General features: G+C 44.7%; 1 protein-coding gene across 3 annotated transcripts in view; it reads right to left on the reverse strand.

Moving 5' to 3' along the window:
- The window catches only part of FBXO47 (F-box protein 47), a 180,835-nt gene that overhangs the window by 31,586 nt on the left and 121,361 nt on the right, over positions 1-27,888 (reverse strand). For all 3 annotated transcript variants that reach the window (XM_085884557.1, XM_085884555.1, XM_085884556.1), the window contains 2 exons: positions 9,411-9,553; positions 3,788-3,944 (listed from right to left, as the gene is read on the reverse strand). In XM_085884557.1, coding sequence (XP_085740683.1) covers positions 3,788-3,944; positions 9,411-9,553 — 300 coding nt within the window. The remainder of the gene's footprint in view (positions 1-3,787; positions 3,945-9,410; positions 9,554-27,888) is intronic.

The raw sequence follows: 27,888 nt of genomic DNA on the forward strand, positions 1-27,888 counted from the left end.
TACAATATGTTCTATTTTCATTTATCCAGAGGAAACAAGGGTCCAAAAGGTATATTAAATTATCTTATATATTATTTATATATTATATCTAGTGCCCAACTGTGTCTGCGGACGTCCTCCTGCAGTTGGGTCACTTCTTATTAGGAGGTTGGTGGCAGGATTTGCACTCCGGCCACCGTAAAACCCTTCATTCCGCAAAACGCAAAAACGCAAAAAAAATCTGAAAACCCATTCCGTGGGAGTACCTCCTGTGCAGCTTCCCTTCGCGGGCAGCTCAACGGATGACGGGATTGGGGCAAAGCCTTCGGGACCCCCAATCTTTGATGATAGGAGGGAAACCACGGGGTAACATCCCTGGGTCAGATTGCGGGAGAGTGTGTCGGAGTGGTGCTTAGGTGTCGTCCACCAGACGGCGGTCTCCTTGGGTTAACCTGAGGCGGTCCCTTCGGGTGGGTGCCTGGAATGTCCTATCCCTAAGAGAGGATGATCACCTGTCTCTGTTATCATCTGAGCTCAAGCGTTTGGACATCGGGATTGCAGCTCTCTCTGAGGTTCGGAGACCGGATTGCGGCGAGATAATGGTGGGTGGTTACACCTACTATTGGTCTGGTCGCTCTGATGGTTACCATACCCAAGGAGTTGCTGTAGCTGTGTCCAATAAGCTGACCCCAATGATAATTGAGGTAACACCAGTCAACGAGCGTATTATGAGATTAAGTATTCGTCACTCCTTAGGTGTCATTTCCCTGGTCTCTGTTTATGCTCCGACTGAGGCGAGTGATCTCACCGTGAAGGATGCATTCTACGCCACACTCGAGTCTGTGGTTGATCAGTGCCCCAGACGAGATACACTTCTAGTCTTGGGGGATTTCAATGCATCGACTGGAACTGATAGGGATGGTTATGAGGTGTGTGTTGGTCTCCATGGGTCAGGAACTATGAACCAGAATGGCACTAAGTTCCTTGACTTTGCAAGAAGTCATGGACTTCGGGTGGCTGGTTCATGGTTTCAGCGCCCACAAGCTCATCGCTGGACTTGGTATTCCAACGCTGGCGGTGTGGCAAAGGAGATTGACCATGTCCTCATTGACGGTCGTTGGAGGATGATCCAGAACTGCAGGGTCTACCGGAGTGCTCAGTTCCTCAATACTGACCACAGGCTTGTTTTAGCAACTCTAAAGCTGCACCTTAAATCCTGGAGAATGGTACCATCCCAGCCTCGGCTGGATGTTGCCAAGCTCAGGGATGAGAGAGTAGCTGAGGAGTTTGCGAACAGGCTGAGTGGACACTTGGGGGGTCTGGGTGCTTTGGGGGGTCCTGAAGAGTTGTGGAGCACCTTCAAGACCACCGTCCTTGATGTTGCCGGTGGATGCCTTGGAGCTCACCGCAGGGCAAAGAAGAATTTTGTCTCTCAAGGGACACTGGATACCATTGACCAGAGTCGCAGGGCCAGGCTGAATGGCAGAGCTGAGCTGTTCAGGGAGCTGAGGCGTAAAACTGTACGTGCACTGAGGGTGGACAAGGAGGCCTATGTGCGAGGAATCTGTGAGGGGGTAGAGCATCACCTGTGCACAGGTGATTCTCGTCCCGCTTACAGGGGAATTCGCGCATTACGTTCATCCAAGCCTATCCCTCGGAGCACTGCATTTCGAGCAGAGAGTGGTAGGCTCTTGACAGAGGAGTCTGAAGTGAAGGCCCGCTGGGCCGGTTACTTTGAGCGGTTGTACCAGGCTGATCCCCCAACTGTCGAGTTGGACGTCAAGGGTGTTATAATCCCTGTTGCTGACCCTCGCATCAACTGTGGTCCACCTTCGCTTGTGGAAACACGGGCTGCGGTGAACCAGTTGAAACGGGGCAAAGCTCCAGGGATCTGTGGCATCCATGCCGAACTTCTCAAGGCTGGTGGAAATGCTGCACTCGTGTCGTTGCATGCAGTTTTGTGCTCTGCCTGGAACACAGGCATCATCCCAACTGACTGGAAGAGGGGCCTTGTTGTCCCTCTCTGGAAAGGGAAGGGTGATCGCCAAGACTGCAACAACTACCGAGGGGTGACGCTGCTCTCAGTGCCGGGCAAGGTCTTTGCTCGGATAATACTTGATAGGGTTCGCCACCATCTGCTTGAGCACCAGCGTCCAGAGCAGTCAGGCTTTACACCAAAGAGGTCAACGATTGACCGTATCCTTGCACTTCGTGTCCTCACCGAACGCAGACGAGAGTTTTGGCAGGGGCTGCTTGCAGCCTATGTTGATCTCTGTAAAGCGTTCGATTCAGTGAATCGGGATGTCCTCTGGAGGATTCTTGGTCTTCGTGGGGTGCCACCAAAACTGATCGATGTGATGTCTGAACTCTACTCTGGTACTGAGAGTGCTGTGAAGTGTGGTGGTACCATCTCTGACTTATTTCCAGTTGTTACTGGAGTTCGTCAGGGATGTGTACTTGCCCCCACACTTTTCAGCACTTGTATGGACTGGATTTTAGGGAGGATGTCAGAGAGATCAAGTTGCGGTGCATCATTTGGGAATGTCAAGATCTCGGACCTTGATTTTGCAGATGATGCAGTCATCTTTGCGGAGACTTTAGACATCCTCTTGGGGGCCCTCAAGGTGCTGAATGAGGAGTCGGAGCCGTTGGGATTACGGGTTTCTTGGGTCAAAACTAAGATCCAGGCTTTCGGTGACATCTTGGATGCTGCTGTCCTGTCTGTGTCTGTTTGTGGTGAGGATGTTGAGGTCGTGGAGAGATTCACTTACCTTGGCAGTGATATTCATGTCTCTGCTGGCTGCGAGTCAGAGGTCAATAGACGTCTGGGTCAGGCCTGGGGAGTCATGAATTCACTGGATAATGGGGTGTGGTGCTGCCGGTACCTGTGCGGGAGGACGAAAGTCCGAGTCTTCAGGTCCTTGGTACTTCCAGTCTTGCTCTATGGGTGCGAGACTTGGACTCTGACCAAAGATCTGAGACGGAGACTTAATTCCTTTGGTACCAGGTCTCTTCGGAGAATCCTTGGCTATCGCTGGTCGGATTTTGTGTCCAACGAGCGGTTGCTGAGAGAGACTCGGATGAGATTTGTTACCTGCATAGTCCGTGAGCGTCAGTTGCGGCTGTATGGACATGTGGCTCGTTTTCCTGACTCTGATCCTGCTCACCAGATTCTCTCAGCGAGGGAGTCTCATGAGTGGAGGAGGCCAGTGGGTCGACCACGTGCCTCATGGTTGCAACAGGTTGACCATCATCTCAAGGAGATGGGGATGGGCCTGGCATCTGCCTGGGGGATGGCCAGACGGAGGCCCCTGGAGTACCGGCGGAAAGTGGACGCAGCGACGCGCTGTTCTGGCACATGCTCCCATACCTGACCTGACCTATATTATTTCCGAGTTTGTGGTTTCGTGTCGCGCTATCTTTGACTTTGTTCTGCGCTCGAGTAACGTGATATTCGGCTTACATTATCTCAAAGACCATATGAGGTGCATGGTACAAAAAAGTAAATAAAATGGTTCTGAAACAGTGAAATCGTATTCCACTTTCTGCATTAAAGTAAAATTACTACTGATACTCTGCATCAGTTCCTTTCTCAAACACACCCACCCCAACATGTCGCGCAGAGCGCGGGTTATGCTAGTAGGTCATTATGTTGTGGTCTGGATTGGGTTCGGAGATGAATACCATTGTTGACATAAAACACTACTTTTGCATTGTTATAAGCACTCAAAGAAGTTAGGAATAGCAAATAAGCAAAATTCATTACATTCCAAAAAACAACCAAGTCTACAAGTGTCGTAAAGATTACCTATTAATGATGGAATGAAATGCAAGATGATTTGCATGAAGACTTTCTCAATTGAATTAAGAAAGAGCATTTTGTCCTGAACACAATTCATGACTGCACACAACCTTTCGATGATCCTTGTCATCCATTGCATGCAATATCCATCCTTCTCGCAAACCTTTAAGAGAAAAATTTCCATTAAATATGACAACTTTCATGAAAAAACCTAACACAACATTTCAATTACAGAAGTTTACATTTTTACAATTTCATATTTTACAACTAAATTTCTGAAGTCATACAAAAACAAACTATGAATGCAATCTTCATTTTTGTATCTGCCTCTATTTTTCTCTCAAAGCACTGATTGACAAATCCAGTTTTCAAAATTCATTGCTGCAACCACTGCCAGAAATTATTTGCAATTGCCTTTTCCTATGAATAAATTAAGATACATTCAACCCTTGACTACCATGGGGGTTACGTTCCTGAAAAAAAATGTGACAATATTCAAAACCACGACAGGGTCTGTGGGAAAAGTGGGGTTATGTTCCTGGGTTTTGAGAAAATAAAGAGGAAGTTGGCTGAAAGCCAAAAAAATCCACAATAAATAAACATAACACCACCAAGACACATCCGGAGACAAACCCTGCCCAGACACGTCCGGAGACAAATACCGTCCACAGATAACCACCATCTGGATATGTCCAGAGACAGACAGACAGAGAGAGAGAGGGGGGAGTGAGAGTGGAGATGTCGGAGGAGGGTGCTGGACTGTATTGGGAGGGGGTAGAGCATCGATGGGACATAGAAAGAGAGAGGTTGGGGTAGGGAAGTTAGCAGAGAGAATGTTATGCTTTATGAACAAAGCACACACACACACTATTAGTGTAGATTTACGGACGCTTTCCGACGGTTCTGTGATTTTCCCCAGTGTATCGGCTTTGATCTCTGTCGGCATGGCACATTACCATGCTTCCTATATGTCTTGGGTCACTCACCTGCATTTTTTCATGTTTTGTTTCAATTGTTTATGTTTAAATGAATGGATGCATTCCGAGGGTTCTCTAATTTTTTTTTTCCAGGGGATAGGCTTCGATGTCCATTTGCACACAAAATTACCATGCTTCCCATTATCTCGGATTGCTCACATGCAGTTTTTTTCATTTATTTATATTTTTATTTACCAACACTTTCCAAGAGTTCTGTGATTGTTTTTGTCCCAGTTTATCGGCTTTGATGTATATTGGCACACAAAATTTCAGCTTTATACGTCACCCGGAAGGTACCGAACTTTAATATCAGTCAGTCAGTGAATCAGTGGTTGGAATGAGCTTTATATATTAGATATATCATTTTACTAATGGGGACTGGGGAGTGCTTATACATTGTGGAAGCACATGAACCATGCTTCCCCATTATCTTGGGTCGCTCAACTACATTTGATTTTTCATTTATTTATTTTAATTTATTTATATTTTCATTTATGGACGATGTCCGACGATTCTGTGAATTTTTCTGGTGTATCGGCTTCGATGTCCGTGTGCACACAAAATTCCCATGCTTCCCCATTGTCTGGGTCGCTCACCTGCATTTTTTTCTCTCTTTTTCATTTATTTATATTGTTACGAATTTGGAATTCGATTGCACACAACATATAGGTTCCTTTAGTCAGCTATGTCGATTGTTCCCTAGATAGCTCATCTTCCATTGTTTAAATGCTTAGAAATCGATTAGATGCGCTACGGATCGATTTAATAAGTTAGGGAGCGAACAATGGAGACGTCCCTCCCCCTCTTCTGAGAAGAGGAAAAAGAGCCCTTCCGTCCCGTGATTCATGACGTCAACAACTCCCTCCCACCCGTTGTTGAGCGGGGGATGGATCACGAGGGCATAAGTCATGCCGGGTGCGGGGGAGGGGGCGGAGAAGGATAAAGAGGAGATCCTTTCTTTGTTCGGGGGAAGTGGGGGAGTCGTTCAGCAGGCCGTCGGGTCCTGCTTAGCTTGGGTTAGGGTTGAGGCTTCCGGAAGCTTTTTGCTTCTACTGAGTAGTTGTTCAGCAGGCCGTCGGGTCCTGCTTGGCCCGGGAGAGCTTCGGCTTCTGCTTGGCTCGGGAGAGCTTTTTGCTTCGAGATGCTTTGTTTTGGAAGAAAGTTGAGCCGGTTGCTCGGCTCGAGCTGCGAATGGTGGCTTCTTCTTCTTCTTCTTGGTTCGTGGAGCTCTTTGTTCTCCGTTTGGTTCCCGGCTTGGTGCGACTCATCGACTTCTTATTGGAGGTGGTTCCTCGGGGAAGCGACGCATCGACGGGAAGGATCGGCGCCTCATCTCACCAGCACGTGTTGAGAAGCGCGGGAGGATTCGTGGGAGCTCGGGAAGGATCGCGGCTCACGGCGATTGGATCCAGCTCGCTCTCGATGGAGCCCGGGTCCGAACAACTTGAAGACCACACGAGGTGGAGAGGTTCGAGATAGGTTCTGGGTTTCAGCTCACCTGTCCTCTGAGCTGGAGCTCATTATTAAAAGCCTCAGCCACCATTTCTTGGGTGTGTGTGTGCGTACGTGTGTCCGTGGGCCCGTCTAATAAGTAGGAAATCGTTAAGTGCTTTGTGTGCTGTAAATATTTGTATTGCATTTCGTATAGTCAGAATAGTTCTGCTCTTACGTGCTTCCCTAGTTCCCCATTATTATTAATAAATACCCTAATTGTTAAATGTTTTCAGCTCGTCGCGTCGATTCTTTCATTGACTGAGCATTTCGTGTGTTGGGAGTTAGAAAGCCGTTGGTTTGCCGTAAAAGGGGGACATTTGGACCGACAGTTCTCGGTGATTAAGCCGCTCGTAATCGCGCACGGGACAGGCTCGCCTCAGCGGTTTGTTCCATACGAGTTCCGCCGAGGGTGGAATACCCTGGTAGTTGGATCACGTGGGTATTTAGGTACATTGAAGATTGGCAATCGACCCTACCCCACGTGATCTGCCCATTGGCGTATTTCGGTTCTTGTACAAGGACCCGTCGCTCGGACTTATCCGGGCGGCGATCTATATTCCGGGCGATCGGTCGGGCCGACTCGACTTGTGGCTCCGTCAGAGCGGTTGGTTGGCAGCCGACCCCCGGCCCGTAACAATATATTCATTTATGGATGCTGTCCGATGATTCTGTGATTTTTTTTTCCAGTGTACCAGCTTCGATGCCCATCGGGACAAAATTTCAGATTTCTATGTCACTCAGAAGGTACCAATCTTTAATATCAGTCAGTGAGTCAGTGGTTAGAAAGAGCTTTATATACAAGATATACTTGCATACATACATACATACGTACATACATACATACATACATACGTATGCGTGCAGATAACCTGGTTCCACCAGGCTGTTGTAATGGAATTAGTTCCCAATAGAGTGGAATATTTGGGGAGTTTTTGAGGAATGTCCTTTGACACAATAATAGTCGCTCACTATTAAGACTGCTGAGGTTTCTCGGAAAAGGAAATCGACGAAAAAAAATTATATGTGTATATATATATATATATATATATATATATATATATATATATATATATATATATATATATATATATATTGTTACATGCCGGGGGTCAGCCGCCAACCGACCGCTCTGAACGGAGCCGCAAGTCGATTCGGCCCGACCGATCGCCCGGAATATAGATCGTTGCCCGGATAACTCCGAGCGACGGGTCCTTGTACAAGAACCGAAATACGCCAATCGGCAGATCACGTGGGGTAGGGTCGATTGCCAATCTTCAATGTACCTAAATACCCACGTGATCCAACTACCGGGGTATTCCACCCTCGACGGATCTCGTACGGAACAAACAGCCGAGGCGAGCTTGTCCGTGTGCGATTCCGAGCGGCGTAATCGCCGACAACCGTCGGTCCAAATGTCCCCCTATTACGGCAAACCAACGGCTTTCTAACTCTCAACACACGAAATGTTCAGTCAATGAGGGAATGGACGAAACGAGCAGGTTTACATTCACACAACGACATTTATTATAATGAAACACGTATGCAATTAATTAAGGCAAAACACGTATGCGATTATACAAGCAACAAAAGAACTACAACCGTCTACTTATTATGTACAGTCATTTACACTTAACAGCAGTTCCTACTTATTAGATGGGCCCACGGACACACGTACGCACACACACACACACACACACACACACACACACACACACACACACACACACACACACACACACACACACACACGCTGAGGCCTTCAATCACGAGCTCCAGCTCGGAGGACAGGTGAGCTGAAACTCAAAGCTTGACTCGAACCTTTCCAACTCATGTGGTCTTCAACTTGTCCGGACCCGGGCTCCAGCGAGAGCGAGCTGGATCCAATCGCCACGATCCTTCCCAAGCTCCCGCGAATCCTCCCGCGCTTCTCAACACATGCCGGTGAGACGAGGCGCCGATCCTTCCTGTCGATGCGTCGCTTCCCCGAGGAACCAACTCCAAGAAGAGGCCGACGCGTCGCACCAAGCCGGGAAACAAAATGGAGAACGACAAGCTCCACGAACCAAGAGGAAGAGGAAGAAGAAGAAGAAGAAGAAGAAGAGGAAGAAGCCTCCACTCGCAGCTCGAGCCGAACAACCGGTTCAAGTTCCTTCCAAAACAAAGCAGCAACCGAAGCTCACTGAGCCAGCCGAAGCAAAAAGCTTCCGAAGGCCTTAAGCCAAGCAAGCCAAGCAGGACCGAATGGCTGAACGACTGCTCTCTCAGAAGCAAAAAAAGCTTACTCCTCCCACGGGACTAAGCAGACGAACTCTGCCCACGGGACTCAGAACGGGACTCTTTTTGAACAAAGAAAAGATGTCCTCTTTATCCTTTGCACCCCCTCCCCCCACACCGGCGTGACTCATGCCCTCGTGATCCACCCCCACCCCCGCTCAACCACGGGTGGGAGGGAGTTGTTGACGTCACCGCAGGGTTCTTCTTCCTCTTCGCAGAAGAGGGGGAGGGACGTCTCCATTGTTCACTCCCTAACTATTAAATCGATCCGCAGCGCATCTAATCAATTTCAAAACATTTAAACAATGGAAGGTGAGCTATCTAGGGAACATGCACTTATCGATATAGCTGACTAAGGGAACCTGTATGTTGTGTGCAATTGAATTCCAAATTCGTAACATATATATATATATATATATATATATATATATATATATATATATATATATATATATATATATATATATATATATATATATATATATATATATATTTACTTCCGGTATGTGTGCAAACCAGCGACTCTAAGCCTATACACCGTCCATGGCGCAATCTAACTATAAAATTCCACATAACTCAAAATTTTATGAATATCCATATTTGTAGACCTGGTAGACTGGTAGATACAAACATGTTGAGCTGAAAATGACAAGAACTTGTGTACAGACTTGATGTCCTGCGCATGACAAACGGAGCTCACATTGAAGTGAATTGATGGTGTTTACAAAACTTTATGTGTTTCTGTATCATATACAATAAAGGGTGTCCTTGTATTGTTTGTGGTTCTAAATATATTAACAACCAAAGTTGTCTGGGTCCTTTTGGAACACACATATTATACAGTACATTTAATAGTAGGAGATATTGATATTTCTTTTCCCTACCAAGGTGAGGAAAACCACAAGAGTAGACAGCTGTGCAATGTGATGATTGATTGCCTTGCTGGCCATAATGTTGAAGCAGATGTCATCTCCGCACAAGATTATAAACCTCGCGAGGTTTTCCGCCAGCCATCCATTTGATAATCCTGTGTTCAATGACCATCAAAAATACATTTTATTACACGTGAGGCATCCTTGTGAAAGCGTTATAGGATTGTAAGATAAGGGTCATTCTACATGCAGAGATATATGCAAAATATTTCACAAATGGAAAATAATGTAGAGAAATCAATGTGCTATTAGAAATTCAATTTCTTACAAAATGTATAATAATAAAAATACCTTTAAACTAATTTCCAGATCTATAAAAAACTAACCCATATTGAAATCTCTAAAACTTGTACATTTTAATGTAATAATTAATGAGTTCATGAAATAAATGATTTATACGATGAAAGAAATTATGTCACACTTGATTTTTAGCTGACATGATATGTAGTTCCAGGGACCGTATGGGATGGCGAGTCTTCCGTCCGGCAGTCCGTAAACACTTGCAACTTCTTCTCCAAAACTGCTGATGGGATTGATCAAACATGGCTAAAAGTTCCTCGTGCAAGTTCCTCACGTTCCGCCTCCTCTTTGCATGCACGTTCCCCACACTCCACCTCCTCTTTGAGTGCATGTTCCTCACCTCTTTGCATGCATGTTCCTCACACTCCATTTGTCTTTCCTCACGTTCACAAGCCTTCTCTTCCTTTGCAGCCACTTGCTATTTTATAATAAAACGCCATTTGTGTCTCTCCTTTCAGTCAAAGCCACTCGCCTCGCTCAATCCACTTGTCAAACTCCATGGCAGATTGATGAGTGGTCAATTTGAACTCAGATCACAACTGCAGTACCATGGCTTATGCATACTCTTCCCTGTCTGTCGTTTCTGTGACACTAAAGACTTTTACCACTGACAGATCCTGTCACGTTCGCCAAAATGTCGGGGGTATTTGCCCCTTGGGATTTCCTTCCACTTAGTGTACATATGTTGTTCACGGTGCCGAACCCAGCCCGTTCTCTAATGACTGCAATCCAAGGTTTACACTTCACTCGTATGAACAATTGTACTGATCGGCTACCAATCAATTGGATCTTTGTCATTGGGGTCTGTGACTTCTGAGTGGTGTTGCAGTGATCACATCAACAGCGTTACATTTTTGAAACTTGTATTTCAAATAAACAGATACAGAGTCAAATGAGGAATTTCACCATTACATACAATGCAATGTCCAACTCCGATTCCGATTACTTTGCTTAGTTGACTCGGCCCAGTGTCCACATCTTCCCGGCTCAACTCACGTGTGTTCACCTCATCCACTGGGCTGTTGAACGATTGAGTCTTGTCACATTGTTCCCTCTTGTATGCTGACCCGTGAAAGATGATTGAAGAGCTCAAAGGAATTCTTTCCCGATACACAGTCTTATTGAGTTTTAATCAACCTGGTAAATATTGGCTCCACACGTTAACAACCGCTCTGGACATTAACACCTCATTCACTCATCAGAGTAAAATCTAGCACCGGGACGATGGATACACATGTCTCGTCACATGTCGTAACTCGCTACACCTCCCTCTCCCGGTTTATATAGTAACACAGAACAATCCCGTGCCTTCCAGCAAAAGCAATTCTCATCCATCCTGGAAGTTTTGTCTGAGAATGTTCCAGCACCTTTACGAATCTCACCAGGAAGCTTGCAGCTCAATACTGCCCTCTACAGACTAAATTAGATCATTATATCAAGCAGTTTATACTACAATTTACTGATGTGTGCTACAGCAAACTTATAACATGTAGCCATCAATTTTACGAGTTCATGCACAGGCATTTACTAATGCTTATTCACAAATACCACAACATCAAGCTTTTAACTGACAATGGCATTAAAAAATAATTGTGGTCTTCTGTGGTCTACTGGGATAGGTGGGGTTGTCCCCCAAAATTGGCATATTTTCTTTCTTCTCAGAAACTACACACATAATTCCGATGAAACTTAACCACAACCTTCATCACCCATGATGTACCAAAGTTTGTTCAGAACATTAAAAAAAATAGTGCCCATAACATTGGTTCATTGATACATTTTCCCGATTCCGTCCCATGTTGACTTCATCCTCAGTAGCATTATTCTACCAGATGAATGCCCAGGGATATTGCCCCTATTTTTTTTATTGGTTATCAGTTATTTTGTGATGAATGTTTACTCCACACAAGAGTGAGAGACAAGATTGGGACAAATTGTCTGTGACGAAAAAGAGTCAGCCTGTTCTCTATCTATTGCTCAAAGTGGTGTTACAGAAGCATCAAATTATGTCCTGGCCTTCATCTTTCAGGAACTAACAATGAAACTAATAGTTTAACTGTTTTAACAATGCATGTGTTTCATCTGTATTTGACTATCTCATAGGTTATTCAATATATTCTTCATCAGGGAGCACACACAATATTTTGGAAGTTGTGGACTCCTCATGCTGTACTGTCAGACCCCAATATTTGTGGGGGATACGTTCTTGAAAAATGCCGCAAATGTCAAATCCGTGAATGTCAGAGCATTGTTTCAATGGGAAAAATGAGGATAGGTTCCTGGTGGTTTGTGATTCATAAGGGATATTGAAAAATCCCATGAAAAACCCTGAATACACCCATTACATCTGTGAAAACGCGAAAAAAAACCCTTGCAAATACGCCTGCAAAAAAACCCACGAAAACATGAAAAAGCTGCGAATACGCGAAGCACAGGGCCACAAATGTAGAAGCAGGTCACATTTTATGAACTGAAAATGTGCGGGGTGTGCGAATAGAGGAACTGCAAATGTCGGGGTCTGACAGTATTTGGTTTCCTCATGTTTTTTTCAATCTTCAGACCTTCCCAAACAATATTTCAAAGGGCAACGTTCTGAGATCAGTGTACCTCACTGTGAAAATTGTGTTTACACTTATATATGTGTTTCATTTGCATTTGACTATCTCATACTTTCTGAAAGGTTTCCGAAAGCCGATTCAGCGATATTAAACAAAAATATTGCTACCAATCAAAATTTGGTATCAAAATGACCAGAATGATGAGGCACATTGCATAACAGAAACAAAAGGCAACATATAAATGATATTTTATTTGAATGAGAGACACAATAATGAAATTTTTTCAAGAAAATCTCTTTGGGTTTAAACATTAGCATCACATAAAAATGACCTTATCAATACTCACTTAATATCATTGCTCCAAAAATCAAAATCATCCCCATTCAACCACCTATCACACCATATGTACATGTTTCGAAAGAGATCCAATATTCACACAAGTATTAATAAGAATTCAACCTTACTCCCTTATTTTGGGCACAATGCCGGAATGTAGAATGTTCATCGATTTCTTACAAGGTGCATGTCAGATGGCTGCTCTCAGTATATAACTTTTTTCTCTCTGTTTACAAGTATATGACATTGTGTATTCATGAAACAAGTTAGATAATGTGTTATGAGCAAACTAATTTCGTTCCATTCGTATTTGTACAAGCCAGAGCACCCATGCATTCAAACATCGATCCAGACCTGCAGACATTGAACATCAATCCAGGCCTGTGAACATCGAAAATTGATCCGGACCTGCTGACATCGATCCAGCCAGGTGGAACCTTCTGTCGCACAGCATGGAACCTTTGGCCTCATCAAGTGGAACCTTTGGCATTCGGTAGGCTCCATCGATATTTTTTTCGATATCGATATACAAGTGGATCATACCGGGACATCGATATATATATATATATATATATATATATATATATATATATATATATATATATATATATATATATATATATATATATATATATTTTTTTTTTTTTTTTTAATAATAACAAATAATTAATTTTTTATGCAGGTTCCAAAAATACACAATGGTCCAATGTTCCAATGGTCCATTATGTATTCATATATGATGTACATATCAATGACACATGGTAATTTTTCAAAGTATTTCCACACAGGGCTCCCCCCACCCCCATGATGAACTCGGTTATTTCACTTCCAACTACAACTTGCATTAAAAATGATTTTGGTTTAAAGCAAGATCATGTTGGATATTGTAAAAACTCCTTGGTATTAGGCATGTTGTATTATGCACCCATTTCCGTTTCCGGAAAGGAGGAGTCAATGTGCTCAGTCATGGCCTGCAGCCTCAGGCCTGCATGTTTGGTTATAGTGTTGTTTGAATAAACTTGTACATTTATTTCTGACTTCTTGAACCTTTATCATGGCGTAGTCGGCAAAAGTAACATTCTACGCAGCTCTGGGCATGATCGTCAGTCCCAATCCAAGCTGATAACGGCAGATGGCAGCGGAATGCGTTTCGATTTCCCATTCATCGTCAGCTGGAAGGGTATTTCTCATGTTCGTGTCTGTTTCACTTCCAAGTGAGTACGCTTAACACACAGACATGCCTCACAAAGAGAAAGCTGCAGAGTCTTCTGAAGACATGACCTCGTTGGTGGTTATTATGAAGGAAATGATAGTTCAGCATGGCATGCTGCTGCATGGCCAACAAGAGGCCTTGGCTGATCAACAAAAGACACATGCAGGAAATAAAACTGTTACGTGAGGCCATAGTGGGACACCCACCCACCACTGATGTCAACGTTGGTGATGATGGCATTCTGAATCATGAAAACACCAATGAAATATCTGCTCCGAAATTCTCAGTTAACCAACCACCAGTCTTATCCGAGTCTATGACCTTACAAGATTTCAAGGCATGGAGAGAACAATGGGATGATTACGACTGCATCACACGTTTTGATCGCATGCGAGGTCATGAGCAGTTAGGCCTAGGTCACATTTGCCACGGCGGCCGTGGGGTCTCCAAAATCTGCGGCCACTTGCAATTATACGGCGGCCGCAGTATTTCCACAGTCACACAATGTAGCAGTCACATATGTTTTTATTTTTCAGGTAGCCGCACGGCGTATTTATAAATTGTGGAGACCGAAAACATGGGGGTGCAGTACGGTCTTTGATTTGATGTTGCACGGTGACCTTAGGGCATCGCTGCGGTGGCCATAGAATTTTGAAGGCAGATGCAAGGTGCCCGCAAGGCGACCGCAGGGGGGCCCTAAGGCGAACATGCGGCCAGACGGACAGTAACGAGTGGGTATATATACCAATTCTTTTTTTTTACTGAAATAAAAATATACCAGTATATATAACTGAATATACTATAACTATAATATACCGTGGTGCCCCCAGAATCCGAACGCCCCATTGTTTGAACAAATTGGAATCCAAACAATTTTTTCGAGAAAATTTTGCCCTAAAAACCTAATACATTTTAAAAAACCGAACACAACGTGGCGTTCATATTTGTTCACGTGTCTCCCCCACCTGTTCGAGCCGCATCTTCGCGCTTTGTTCATTCAGTTCGTCGGTGGAAGTCCTCGTGAAAGCATCTCTCGTGTGTTGATCGATACTTTAGGCCTCAGTCACATTTGCTCTACGGCGAGGATACAGTGGCCGTACGCCCTCTGAATTGACAAATGTGCGGCGGCCGCAGAGAAACTGAGGTGGCCTCAGGGTGGCCCTGCGGCATATGGCTATATTTTACAGGTCGTAAGGTCGCCGTGGAATTATAACGCGGAGTTATAACTTTTTTTCATTTCTACGTTCGCCGTAGAAATTCAACAAGCCGAAACAAAAGAACTGGTTAAAAAAAAATAATAATTAACCCATTCGTTACGGTCCGTCTGGCCGCACATTCAGCTTAGGGTCCACCTGCGGTCGCCTTGCGGGCATCTTGCGTCTGCCTTCAAAATTCTATGGCCGCCGCAGGAACGCCCTTAGGTCACCGTGCGACATCAAATCAAAGACCGCACAGCACACCCATGTTTTCGGTCTCCACAATTTATAAATACGTCGTGCAGCTACCCGAAAAATAACAAGGACAAATGTGTCCAAGAGCAGCGTCCAAAACCTAAAGGTTTTGTCGGCTAAAAAAAAAAAATTCAATTTTTTTTTTTTAAAAACAACAACTTCCGATATTTCGTCACGTGCCTTCATTAAGCCAATAGCGAAACCCATCATAATGTATTTCCGTATTTACGATATATCGTGTATTTACGAAATATATAATGTATTTACGGAATTACAAGACGATAAATGGAATAATCTTTAAATAGTAACGTCAACTTTTCGAAACTTTAAAGCAAATGTGAGAATATATTTAAAAGTTCATGATAGACACTCTCAAAAGGCACCGTCTATGTGAGGATGTGTACATGTGCTCAGTATTTAAAGCGATCCGGATATTGTATGTCCAAGAGCCGAGTCCGAGAGATTAAGGTTTTGTCTTCAGAAGAAGAAGAAGAAGAAGAAGAAGAAGAAGAAGAAGAAGAAGAAGAAGAACGACGACAACGACAACGCCGAGCTCTCTATGAGCAGCGTTCGCTACGCAAGACGCTGCTAAAAACATATGTGACTGCTACATTGTTGCGACCATGGAAATACTGCGCCACTTTATAATTGCTCGTGCCCATACATTTTGTCGACCCTCCGGCGGCCGAGCGAAAAGTGACTTAGGCCTTACCTCGTGTTTCACTTTCATTTGTGATGTTTGTTTTTTTAATCATCTTGTGTTTTAATTAATAACAAAAAAAGCAATCCGATCACGTGGTGTGACGGACTGTCAGTTAAGGATTGAATTCCACAGCAAAACCAGTTGTAATTTGGAATATCCATGATTACGTCAGCCCGATCGATGCGTTTGATGAAAGTGATTGTGGTTCTGCGGGCATCATGTTTGTTGAGCTGCCCCGGGGGCAGCACTCTCGCAGAGTGTGCGAGCGATCGGAATCCAGGCCGGAGCACGAGCCTGTGTGGACCTTTGGATGTGGTGATTGTACCAGTTTACATACAATACACCGCCACCGAAGGTCATTTACTCATCTTATTTTATCTTAAACATGGGTAATTTCAGTTTAAAGTGTCTTGAAAGTGGGTTTTCTTTGGGTCCACGAATGGATTAATTCACTCCATTATTTCTTATTGGGAAAATATTTTTGGAATCCGAACTTTTTGCAATCTGAACAGCCTCCTGGAACGAATTAAATTGGGATTCTGGGGGCACCACAGTATAGGCAAACACCTATACTCCAATCTCTAGCGGTAGCGCACGGTGGACGCACGGTCGACGCAGACTGCCACGGAGGCCTACGTAGGTGCACGGCGGGCATATGGGGAACCATGCGTTGACCCTGCGTTGCCCGCAGGTAGTCACACAGACCGCAAGGCCACCGTACGGCGACCGTGGAAATAGTGCGGCCACCGTAATTTTTTGGGGGTTGGGAAAATTCATTTTTCATTGAGAAGAGCTTATGGCAGCCGCACAAATAACGCAGGCCCACCATACGCCTTACGCACGGTCGACGTGGAACACATCTACGTCATAGCTTGGCTTGTCGAATTGCTACGGCGAACATAGAAATGAAAAAAAGTTATAACTCTGCGCTATAATTCCACAGCGCCCCTACGGCCTGTAAAATATAGCCAAATGGCGTAGGGCCTCCCTGAGGCCACCTCAGTTTCTCTGCGGCCGCCGCACGTTTGTCAATTCAGAAGGCGTACGGCCGCCGTATCCTCGCCGTAGAGCAAATGTGACCTAGGCCTTAGCAACTCTCGGGAACTGTCTGATACTGGGCATGAGGTCAGTCCTCAAGAATGCCATTGATATCGATTTCACATCGGACATGCTTTCTGTCAAGAATGCACTCACCATTTTCATGAGCAGCATCAGGGGGATGGAGAAACCTTCGATTCAGTTTATTGTGCACTAAAGGAAATTGCTGCCAATTATGATCTCTCATCCATGACTGTCGAACAACAGTTTGTTATTTGGATCATCACCATCACATCTGATTCAGAGGTGCGTCGTCAGCTTATAGTACAGGCATTTTAGCAGAAATATTTGGTCAACCTCCCACAAATTGCAACAAAAGCAAACTCAACAGATTTTGATTCCTGGATATGTCCTCAGTGACAGAAAAAGTCCGAAGGGATCCTCCGGGGGGAAAGTCCTGAAATCATGGAAATCCAATATGGCCGCCACCCGGCTTCGGGGAAAATGAGAAAATTGTAAATATATGTTTTTCTGCATTCTAATTGTTTCTAGATATGGTCAGTATATTAATATACAAGAATAATTATAAAAACGTGAAATGTATTGAGGGTAAAATAAAAAATTATAGCTTTTTTTGTCCAAAAATGTCAATTTTTTGTCCCGAAAAAAAAAATTTACCTGATACTGATTTTGGCTCCGGGGCAAAAAAAAAAGAAACGTTGAAGACACAAGATGAAATCAAGTCTATGGCAATACAATATAATTATGTAAATCATTGAAACATGACAAAATTCACAATTCCACTCGGGCAATCACATCTGTCTGACGAAGGTTTCGAAATGAAAATGAAAATTCACATTAAACTCAGAAACTACATCCATTATAAACTTACTATACATGTTGAGAAAAATCAAGCGTATTAAAGTTATAACTCGACAATGTCGTCATCATCCTCATCATTGTCACATGGAGTGTTTGTGCAGCCAGAGCCCCTGCAGTTTCCACAAGCTGGAGTGCACTCAATGTTGTGCTTCTTGCATGTGCATCTCATGGTACTACATTCAGCCTGGCAGTTGCACCTAATGACACGTAACATCTTTTCAGGAGCTGGAGCTGTTGATGTCTGAAGTGACACAAAACCCTCGTCACACTTCTGCCAACCCCAGTCTGTGGAAGAAATATGCAAGTCTGACGTCTTGAAACGAATCAAAGACCACCTTCAGAAGCATGCCGAGTCTGCAAAGATATCTTCTAGAACTTCAGCGCTCTGGGTTCAGTATATGGACATGCTAGACATTCTACGCAAATACATCCGGGCAGAGCGCACTGGAAACTGGGCACTACATCTACAGGCCATCCAGGAAATGCTGCCTTACCTGGCAGCCCCAGGCCACAACCTGTATGCCAAATCTGCGAGGGTGTATCTGCAGCAGATGTCCAACCTCAAACCTCAACATCCCAATGTCCAACAACGTTTTGATGAGGGGTTCCATGTGGTTCGATGAAGTGATCGCCTGTGGGCAGGTCTTTCATCTGACCTGATTATCGAACAAGTTCTGATGAGAAGTTTGAAGACCAGCGGGGGGCTCACACGAGGGCGAGGAATGACAGAGCAACAATGGCTGGAATGGCTACTATCAATGCCTGCCTGTGCAGAAATAAACCAGGCAATGCAGGAGCTCACAGGTGTGAACGACAACACTGGAGAGCAGAAGAAGGACATGACCAAGGCAAGACAATCTCGTGACTGGAAGGACACACTATCAGCTCTTCAGTATTTACAGGAATTGAATCCGTTCAGTAGTGATCCACGTCTGAGGAACATCGCCACTGGAGTTCATGCACACCCCACCGTCAACGTCGATACAGCACATGCTGTAGGAGCCAAAATATTGAAATCTATGGATGCGAAAACACCTGCCAAGTACACATTTAAGAGGAAAGAACAAGTTGTCACCCTCGGCATGAAGTCATCTGTCAAGATTGATGGAGAGCAAATCCAGGTTGACCCACAACTCCTCTTCCAGAGACTGATCACTGTTGCACAGACAGCAGAAGAACTGGAGTCAGCCTTCAAATATGAACTGTGCAGCTATCCACCAGCCCTCTTTGATTCCTCTCTTCAGCTCCGAGAAACACACAAGCCAGTCTTTGCTGATGTCATCTGGGATCTTCTTGGATCCGATGTCCCAGCCGATATCCCCAATGATATGCAACAGTATGTTTTGGATGGTGGGGCACCTGTTAAACGCATTCCATGGTCTCGTGGATCTACATACAGAGACATATGCCACCAGTACACTGATTATGTAACGAAGAAGTACGGAGATGCCATAGTCGTGGTTGATGGTTATGAGAGTACCAACACGAAGGACATGACACACCAGAGACGGTCTAAAGGGAATGCTGGCACTACTGTGACATTTACAGCTGACATGCATCTCACAATGAAGAAGGAACAGTTTCTTGCCAATAGGCAAAATAAACAGCGATTCATTTTTATGTTGAGTGAAGAGCTTCGGAAGAAGAACTGTGAGACACACCATGCCTCAGGGGATGCTGATCTCCTGGTTGTACTGAAGGCCGTGCAGTCTGCTACTGTCACCAACACTGTGTTAGTTGGTGATGATACAGACCTCCTCGTCCTCCTATGCTACCATGCAAGCTTAGAATCCCATGACCTCTTCTTTTGTCCCAAGCCAAAGAAGAACACGAAGAAGCCTCGCATCTGGAACATCAAGGCTACAAAAAAAAATGATTGGTAAAAATATATGCAAGCACATACTGTTTCTACATGCAGTTCTTGGGTGCGACACGACATCTCGTCTTCATGGGATAGGAAAGGGAGCTTCCCTCAAAAAGTTCAAAGCAAACAACACATTCCGTGAGCAGACCAAGGTTTTTGATACATATCCAGCTTCCATATGTGATGTGGCAGATGCAGGAGAAAAAAACATTGGTGATAATCTACAACGGAAAGTCAACTGACACCCTGGACACCCTCCGGTATCAGCGGTACTAGGACAAGGTGGCTTCGAGCTTCTCTCACGTGCAACCACAGACGTTACCACCAACATCAGAAGCAACAAATTATCACAGCCTGCGCGTGTATCTGCAAGTCCAAGAATGGAAGGGATGTGCAGATGAACTTCTTCCGACAGACTGGGGTTGGCAGAAGTGTGATGAGGGTTTTGTGCCACTTCAGACATCAATAGCTCCAGCTCCTGAAAAGATGTTACGTGTCATTAGGTGCAACTGCCAGGCTGAATGTAGCACCATGAAATGCACATGCAAGAAGCACAACATTGACTGCACTCCAGCTTGTGGAAACTGCAGGGGCTCTGGCTGCACAAACACTCCATGTGACAATGATGAGGATGATGACGACATTGTCGAGTTATAACTTTAATACGCTTGATTTTTCTCAACATGTATAGTAAGTTTATAATGGATGTAGTTTCTGAGTTTAATGCGAATTTTCATTTTCATTTCAAAACCTTCATCAGGCAGATGTGATTGCCCTGAGTGGAATTGTGAATTTTGTCATGTTTCAATGATTTACATAGTTATATTGTATTGCCATAGACTTGATTTCATCTTGTGTCTTCAACATTTCTTATTTTTTTTGGTCCAGGAGCCAAAATCAGTATCAGGTAAATTTTTTTTTTCAGGACAAAAAATTTACATTTTTGGACAAAAAAGCTATAATTTTTATTTTACCCTCAATACATTTCACGTTTTTATAATTATTCTTGTATATCAATACACTGACCATAACTAGAAACAATTAGAATGTGGAAAAAAATATATTTACATATTAAAATATCAATCTTTACAATTTTCTCATTTTCCCGGAAGCCGGGTGGCGGCCATATTGGATTTCCATGATTTCAGGACTTTCTCCCCCGGAGCATCCCTTAGGACTTTTTTCTGTCACTGAGGACATATCCAGGAATCAAAATCTGTTGAGTTTGCTTTTGTTGCAATTTGGGGGAGGTCATCTGACATTTTGACTGTACTATTAACGGCTGAGAGAGATCTCACACAACATACAGAGACATGACAGAAGTAAATAGACACCTTAAATTTATTCATTTCATCTGTATAAAGCAAGTTTTACTCAGTGATTTGTCTGACTATTCAACTATTTATTTGCAGAAACGAGTTCCTGGGTCATGTACGACAATTAACTATGCCTCAAACCCAGGGAGCACATGACCTTTGCGATTTTCAAAGAGGATGAATTGTTGGCAAATCGGAAGGTGGCGTCAGCCAGCGTCAGATAGCTCAGAACCTTGGCATTCCACTTTCTACGGTCAACCAGGTGATTGTGCAATTCACTGGCGAAGGCAAGGAATCCACAGCTTCCTGTTCTGGTTGACCTGGGCCCTCAGAAAGGTGTCTTCGAGCTGTCAAGCGGTACATTGAGAAAACTCCCCGTTGCAAGGGGGCAGATGTTGCAGAGGAGGTCCAAGTTAGCTCAAAAACTGCCGTGCGCTCCCTTCATCAACTGGGCTACTATGAGAGAGCAGCTCAGAGAAAACCTCTTCTTAGACCAGCCAACATTCAAAGGAGAAAGAAGTGTGCTGACGAAATGGCCACCAGACCCTTGGAGGTTTGGCAAACTCTCATTTTTTTTCAGATGAGTCCCAATTTGCTCAATTTTCTGACAGTTGATGTGTATGGGTCTGGAGACTTCCCAATCAAGTGTTCCCTTTGAACCAGTTGCAGCCAACTGTCAAACACAGTGGTTTTTCAGTGATGGTGTGGGGAGCAATCTGGAGCGCTGGTCAGTCACAGCTTGTGGAGTGTGTTGGCAACATCAACTCCACGATATACATTTCTGCCCTTGAACATGGATGTCTCTCTGTCTTCTCCACTGGTCAGATGGTCAAAAACAACACCGTTCATGGAAGATGGAGCTCCATGCCACACTGCAAAAAAGACCAAATAATGGCAGGACAGAAATGGGATCAAGCGACTTCCATGGCCAAATCAGTCTCCTGACATGCATCCCATTGAACACCTCTGGGCCATATTGGATCGAGCTGCGTGGAAAAAGTCCAGGAAACCAACATCATGGGTAAAATTGCTGAACCTTTTGCGAGAAGCTTGGGCAGAAATCCCACAAGAGAAAATTTCGGAACTCGTTAGTTCGATGCCTGAAAGAGTAAAAGCATTGAAATTTGCAAATAGCAAGTCTACAAAATACTCGTGTATGTATTAAAATGGATCAAATGTTATTCAAATGTTAAACAAATAAATTGTTTTGAAATCATGGTGTCTAATTACTTCTGTCATGTCTCTGTACTGTGGACATCTGCCGCAGCGAGGAAGCCAGCAGGAAGGCTGATAATATGATGTCTGGACGTTAGTCCCGAGCTGTCATCACTAAGAACTCTTGTCGACCATCTTGTCGTCGCAGTCAGTCCCGACCCAAGACCACTAAATGTGGAAATTGCGGGTGCGATGCTCACAGTCACTCGAAGAGCTGCCCGGCTCATGATAAGAAGTGCCAGAAGTGCGGCACCATGGGTCACCTCAATCGTGTATGTCAAAAATCCAAAGTTGCAAGCCTGAATGGAAGGCTAGACAGCGCACTGACAAGCAACCCCCACCTGCATGGGGGATTGTCTTGATCGCTGATGTGTTCTACACATTGCAGAGGAAGCAACATTCACCACGGATTTGCATAGACATTGATAACTTTGAGGGTGATTATATTGGTACCCTGGAGGCACTTCTGGACACTGGGGCTGAGGAAACTATCATCGGTCCTGCACACCTGCAACAACTTGGCATGCATCCAGATAACTTGCATGATGGCGACGATCTACGAGTGGTGAACGCCAATGCTGCTTCAATGAAGTGCATGGGTACTCTTCACGTTTTTATCCGTGATGGGGTCCGAATACCCAGTCTGGCATTCTTTTTGTTGAACGACTTAGTGTGGTGCAACTATGGTAGACCATTCGATGAAGTGGGTTACATGAAAACAAAGCCTGTACAACATTGCACAGTTGGCCAATCCGATAATGGCTCACACACCATGTCACCAATGAACTCCATCATGTGGGATTTAGGTGAAGAACATACTCGGCAACAATGATCGCAGGTTCATGATCATCTGATAGCCGAATTCGGAGACGTTTTTACCATGGATGATAGCATCCGACCTGTGAAGCGTGGTGTTATGCATATTAACCTGAAGGATTATGCAGTACCTTTCCAGCTGCGGAAGGCATGCCCACTCCCACTGGTTTAGTGGTATCAGGTTAAATCAGAACTCAATGACATGGTGAACAAGGGTATCATTTTTCCGATGGGAAGTGAATCATCGGATTGGTGCCACCCACTTGTGGTGACTCTGAAACCTAATGGTCACAATTACCTGTGCGTGGATTTCCGTATGTTGAACCTCATCAGATCTGCTGAGGCAGCCTCACGTGTGAAGAACGCCCATTTCTAGACTGTGTATGGCGCGAGTAAAGGATACCAGCAAATCCTCTGGACGAGGACAGCCATATCCTCACCATGTTCCTGAAACCGTGGGGTCGGTTCAAATACTTACGAGCTCCAATGGGCCTCAATGCGGGTGGGAAAGAATATTGTCACAGAAGTGACATCGCTCTTGATGGAATCCAAAATATGGTCATGGTTGTCAATGATGTGCGAACATATGGACCAACGTGCAAAGAGTATGTTCAACAGGTGCGGAATGTACTTTTTCGATGTCATGAACATGGCATCACATTTAACCCAGAGAAATTTAACTTCACTCAGGACAGTGCCAAATTTTGTGGCTACATCATCAATCGTGAAGGGGGGGGGGGGGCTGCTTGCAGCCTATGTTGATCTATGTAAAGTGTTTGATTCAATGAATCGGGATGCCCTCTGGAGGATTCTTGGTCTTTGTGGGATGCCACCAAAACTGATCAATCTGATGTCTGACCTATACGCTGATACTGAGAGTGCTGTGAGATGTGATGATATAATCTCTGATTTACTTCCAGTTGTTACTGGAGTTCGTCAGGGGTGTGTACTGGCCCACACACTTTTCAGCACTTGTATGGACTGGATTCTGGGGAGGATGTCGGAGAGATCAAGCTGTGGTGCATGGTTTGGGAATGTCAAGTTCTCTGACCTTGATTTCGCAATTGATGCAGTCATCTTTGCGAAGACTGGAGATATCCTTTTGGGGGCCCTCGAGGTGCTGAATGAGGAGTCGGAGCCGCTGGGATAACGGGTTTCCGAGGTTAAAACTAAGATCCAGGCTTTCAATGACATCTTGGATGCTGCTATACTGTCTGTACCTGTTTGTGGCGAGGATGTTGAGGTCACGGAGAGATTCACTTACCTTGGCAGTGATATTCATATCTCTGCTGGCTGTGAGCCAGAGGTCAACAGACTTCTGGGTGAGGCCTGGGGAGTCATGGATGCACTAGATCATGGGGTATGGTGCTGCCGGTACCTGTGCGGGAGGCCGAAAGTCCAAGTCTTCAAGTCCTTGGTGCATCCAGTCTTGCTCTATGGATGTGAGACTTGGACTCTGACCAGGGATCTGAGATGGACACTTAATTCCTTTGGTACCAGGTTTCTTCGGAGAATCCTTGGCTATCGCTGGTCGGACTTTGTGTCCAACGAGCGGTTACTGAGAGAGACTCAAATGAGATTTGTTACCTGCATAGTCTGTGAGCGTCAGCTGGGGCTGTATGGACATGTGGCTCGTTTTCTTGACGCTGATCCTGCTCACCAGATTCTCTCACCGATGGAGCCTCGTGAGTGGAGGAGGCCAATGGGCTGTCCACGTGCCGCATGGTTGCAACAGGTTTATCAGCATCTCAAGGAGATGGGGATGGGCCAGGCATCTGCCTGGGGGATGGCCAGACAGAGGCACTTGGTGTACCAGCGGAAAGTGGATGCAGCGTCGCACTGCTCCCATACCTGACCTGACCTGTTCAAACCAATATGGTTGCCAGACCATGTGACCTACTAATTATTTGTGAACACCTTGGTATCCCCAAGGCTTGGGGAACATATGAGTGAAGTTTCCCCTCAATCTGTCAAGCCATTTTAGAGAAGAAGATATTTCTTTCCTTCACTATTTTTTTTTATTGTTCAAAAAAAATCATAGCTGCCAAACCATGTGACCTATGACATCATATGTGTGAACCTTTTATTCCTCATGGATCAGCGATCATACCTGTAAAGTTTCGTCTCGATCTGGTTCAGCCGTTTCGGAGAAGAAGATTTTTGAAGGTTGTTATGTTAAAAACAATAGAACTGACTGCATAACCACGTGACCGATGAAGTCCATGTTTTTTTTTCCCCTATGCAATTTAGTCCTTGATGACCCTCAAAAATTTTCACACTGATCAGATAAAGCATTTGAAGTATGCAATTATGACGTCCGAACAAAGCCACCTATATCATCATCAAAAAAAAATCACACTTGTTTCCCATGGGCAGTACTTCACATGTGCGAAGTTTCAGTTTTTTATATGGAGCGATTTTGGAGATACAGACGTCCAAAGCTTTTCCTTTTTTCCAACATGGTTGCCACATCACATGACCTATGACATCATATTTATCATAAAAATATTCTACATGAGTTGACTGCACCTCTGGTGAAAATGTCTTGTCAATCTGATAAGCAATTGCAGAAAAAACAGAGAAATTTAGCATCAACAGATGGACATAGGAACCCAAAAACATAATGCCACCGGCAACTTCGTCATTTGTCAAACATAATGCCACCATCAAAAAGCTCCAAGATTTCCTGCGCTGTACTGGGGAGAGGGCAGAGAGCCAAAAAGTCATCACGATGGATTTGTGGATGAGAGAACAAAAAAAGCATATGTGTCACTTCAACTGGCATCATAGATGTTCGCGGTCTAGCATCAAGCCAAGAAGAATGTGATAGATCATACTACTTGCCATATTCAGTGCACAGCAATTAGGTTCTGGACGTGTTGTGATCTTTGGCAATAACACCAACATTGTGGTAATGCTAATGTACTATTCAACTACACAGCAAAATGATGTTGAGTTGTGGATAAAAAAATTCTCTTGATCAGTGGGATATACAAAAATATATATGTATATATATATATATATATATATATATATATCTTCTTCTTCCTCTTTCGGCTTGCTCCCGCTAGGGGTCGCCACAGCGGACCAACTGTCTCCATTTTGCTCTATCCTCCACATCTTCCATTGACACTCCAACCACCCGCATGTCCGCCCTCACCGCATCCATGAACCTCTTCTTTGGCCTTCCTCTTCTCCTCCTGCCTGGCGGCTCCATCTTCAACATCCTTCTCCCGATATACTCCGTTTCCCTCCTGTGCACATGTCCAAACCATCTCAATCTCGCCTCTCTCACTTTGTCTCCAAACCGTCCTACCTGCGCTGTCCCTCTAATACACTCATTTCTTATCCTGTCCATCCTCGTCACCCCCAACGAGAATCGCAGCATCTTTAACTCTGCCACCTCCAGCTCCGCTTCCTGTCTTTTTGTTAGTGCCACCGCCTCCAAACCATACAACATAGCTGGTCTCACTACCGTCTTGTATACTTTCCCCTTCACTCTTGCAGCTACCCTTCTGTCACAAATCACTCCTGCAACTCTTCTCCACCCACTCCATCCTGCCTGCACTCTCTTTTTCACTTCTCTCCCACACTCTCCGTTACTTTGGACAGTTGATCCCAAGTATTTAAACCAATCCACCTTCCCCACCTCAACTCCTTGCAACTGCACCATACCACCACCCTCCCTCTCATTTACGCACATGTACTCCGTCTTACTCCTACTGACTAACATTCCCCTTCTCTCCAGTGCGTACCTCCACCTCTCAAGGCTCGATTCAGCCTGCTCCCTACTCTCCCTACAGATCATGATGTCATCCGCGAACATCATGGTCCATAGAACTCCAGTCTGATCTCGTCCGTCAACCTGTCCATCACCATTGCAAACAGGGAAAGGGCTCAGAGTCGATCCTTGGTGCAATCCCACTTTAACCTTAAACCGGTCCGTCATTCCTACCGCACACCTCACCGCTGTCACACTGTCCTCATACATATCCTGCACGATCCTCACATACTTCTCCACCACTCCCGACTTCCTCATACAATACCACAACTCCTCTCTTGGCACCCTATCATAAGCTTTCTCTAAATCCACAAACACACAATGTAACTCTTTCTGGCCTTCCATATACTTCTCCATCACCATTCTCAAAGCAAACATCGCATCAGTGGTGCTCTTTCCTGGCATAAACCCATATTGCTGCTCACAGATCGTCACCTCTCCTCTCAACCGAGCTTCCACTACTCTTTCCCACAACTTCATGGTGTGGCTTAACAACTTTTATCCTCTGTAATTTCCACAGCTCTGCACATCACCCTTATTCTTGAAAATCGGAATCAGTACACTTAATCTCCACTCCTCCGGCATCCTCTCACTTTCCAAGACTTTATTAAACAATCTGGTTAACAACCCCACTGCCATCTCTCCTAAGCACTTCCATGCCTCCACTGGTATACCATCTGGGCCAACCGCCTTTCCACTTTTCATCTTCTTCATAGCAGTCCTCACTTCATCCTTACTGATCCACCCACTTCCAGATTCACTATCTCCACCTCTTCCAACCTTCTCTCTTTCTCATTTTCTTCATTCATCAGCTCCTCAAAGTACTCCATCCACCTTCTCAACACACTCTCCTCGCTCGTCAGCACATTCCCATTTGCGTCCTTTATCACCCGAACCTGCAGCACATCCTTCCCAGCTCGGTCCCTCTGTCTTGCCAATCGGTATAAATCCTTTTCC

This window comes from Eptatretus burgeri, chromosome 6 (assembly GCF_056783735.1).
Source record: "Eptatretus burgeri isolate ZD-2024b chromosome 6, Ebu_testis_v1, whole genome shotgun sequence".
NCBI classification, from domain to species: Eukaryota; Metazoa; Chordata; class Myxini; order Myxiniformes; family Myxinidae; genus Eptatretus; species Eptatretus burgeri.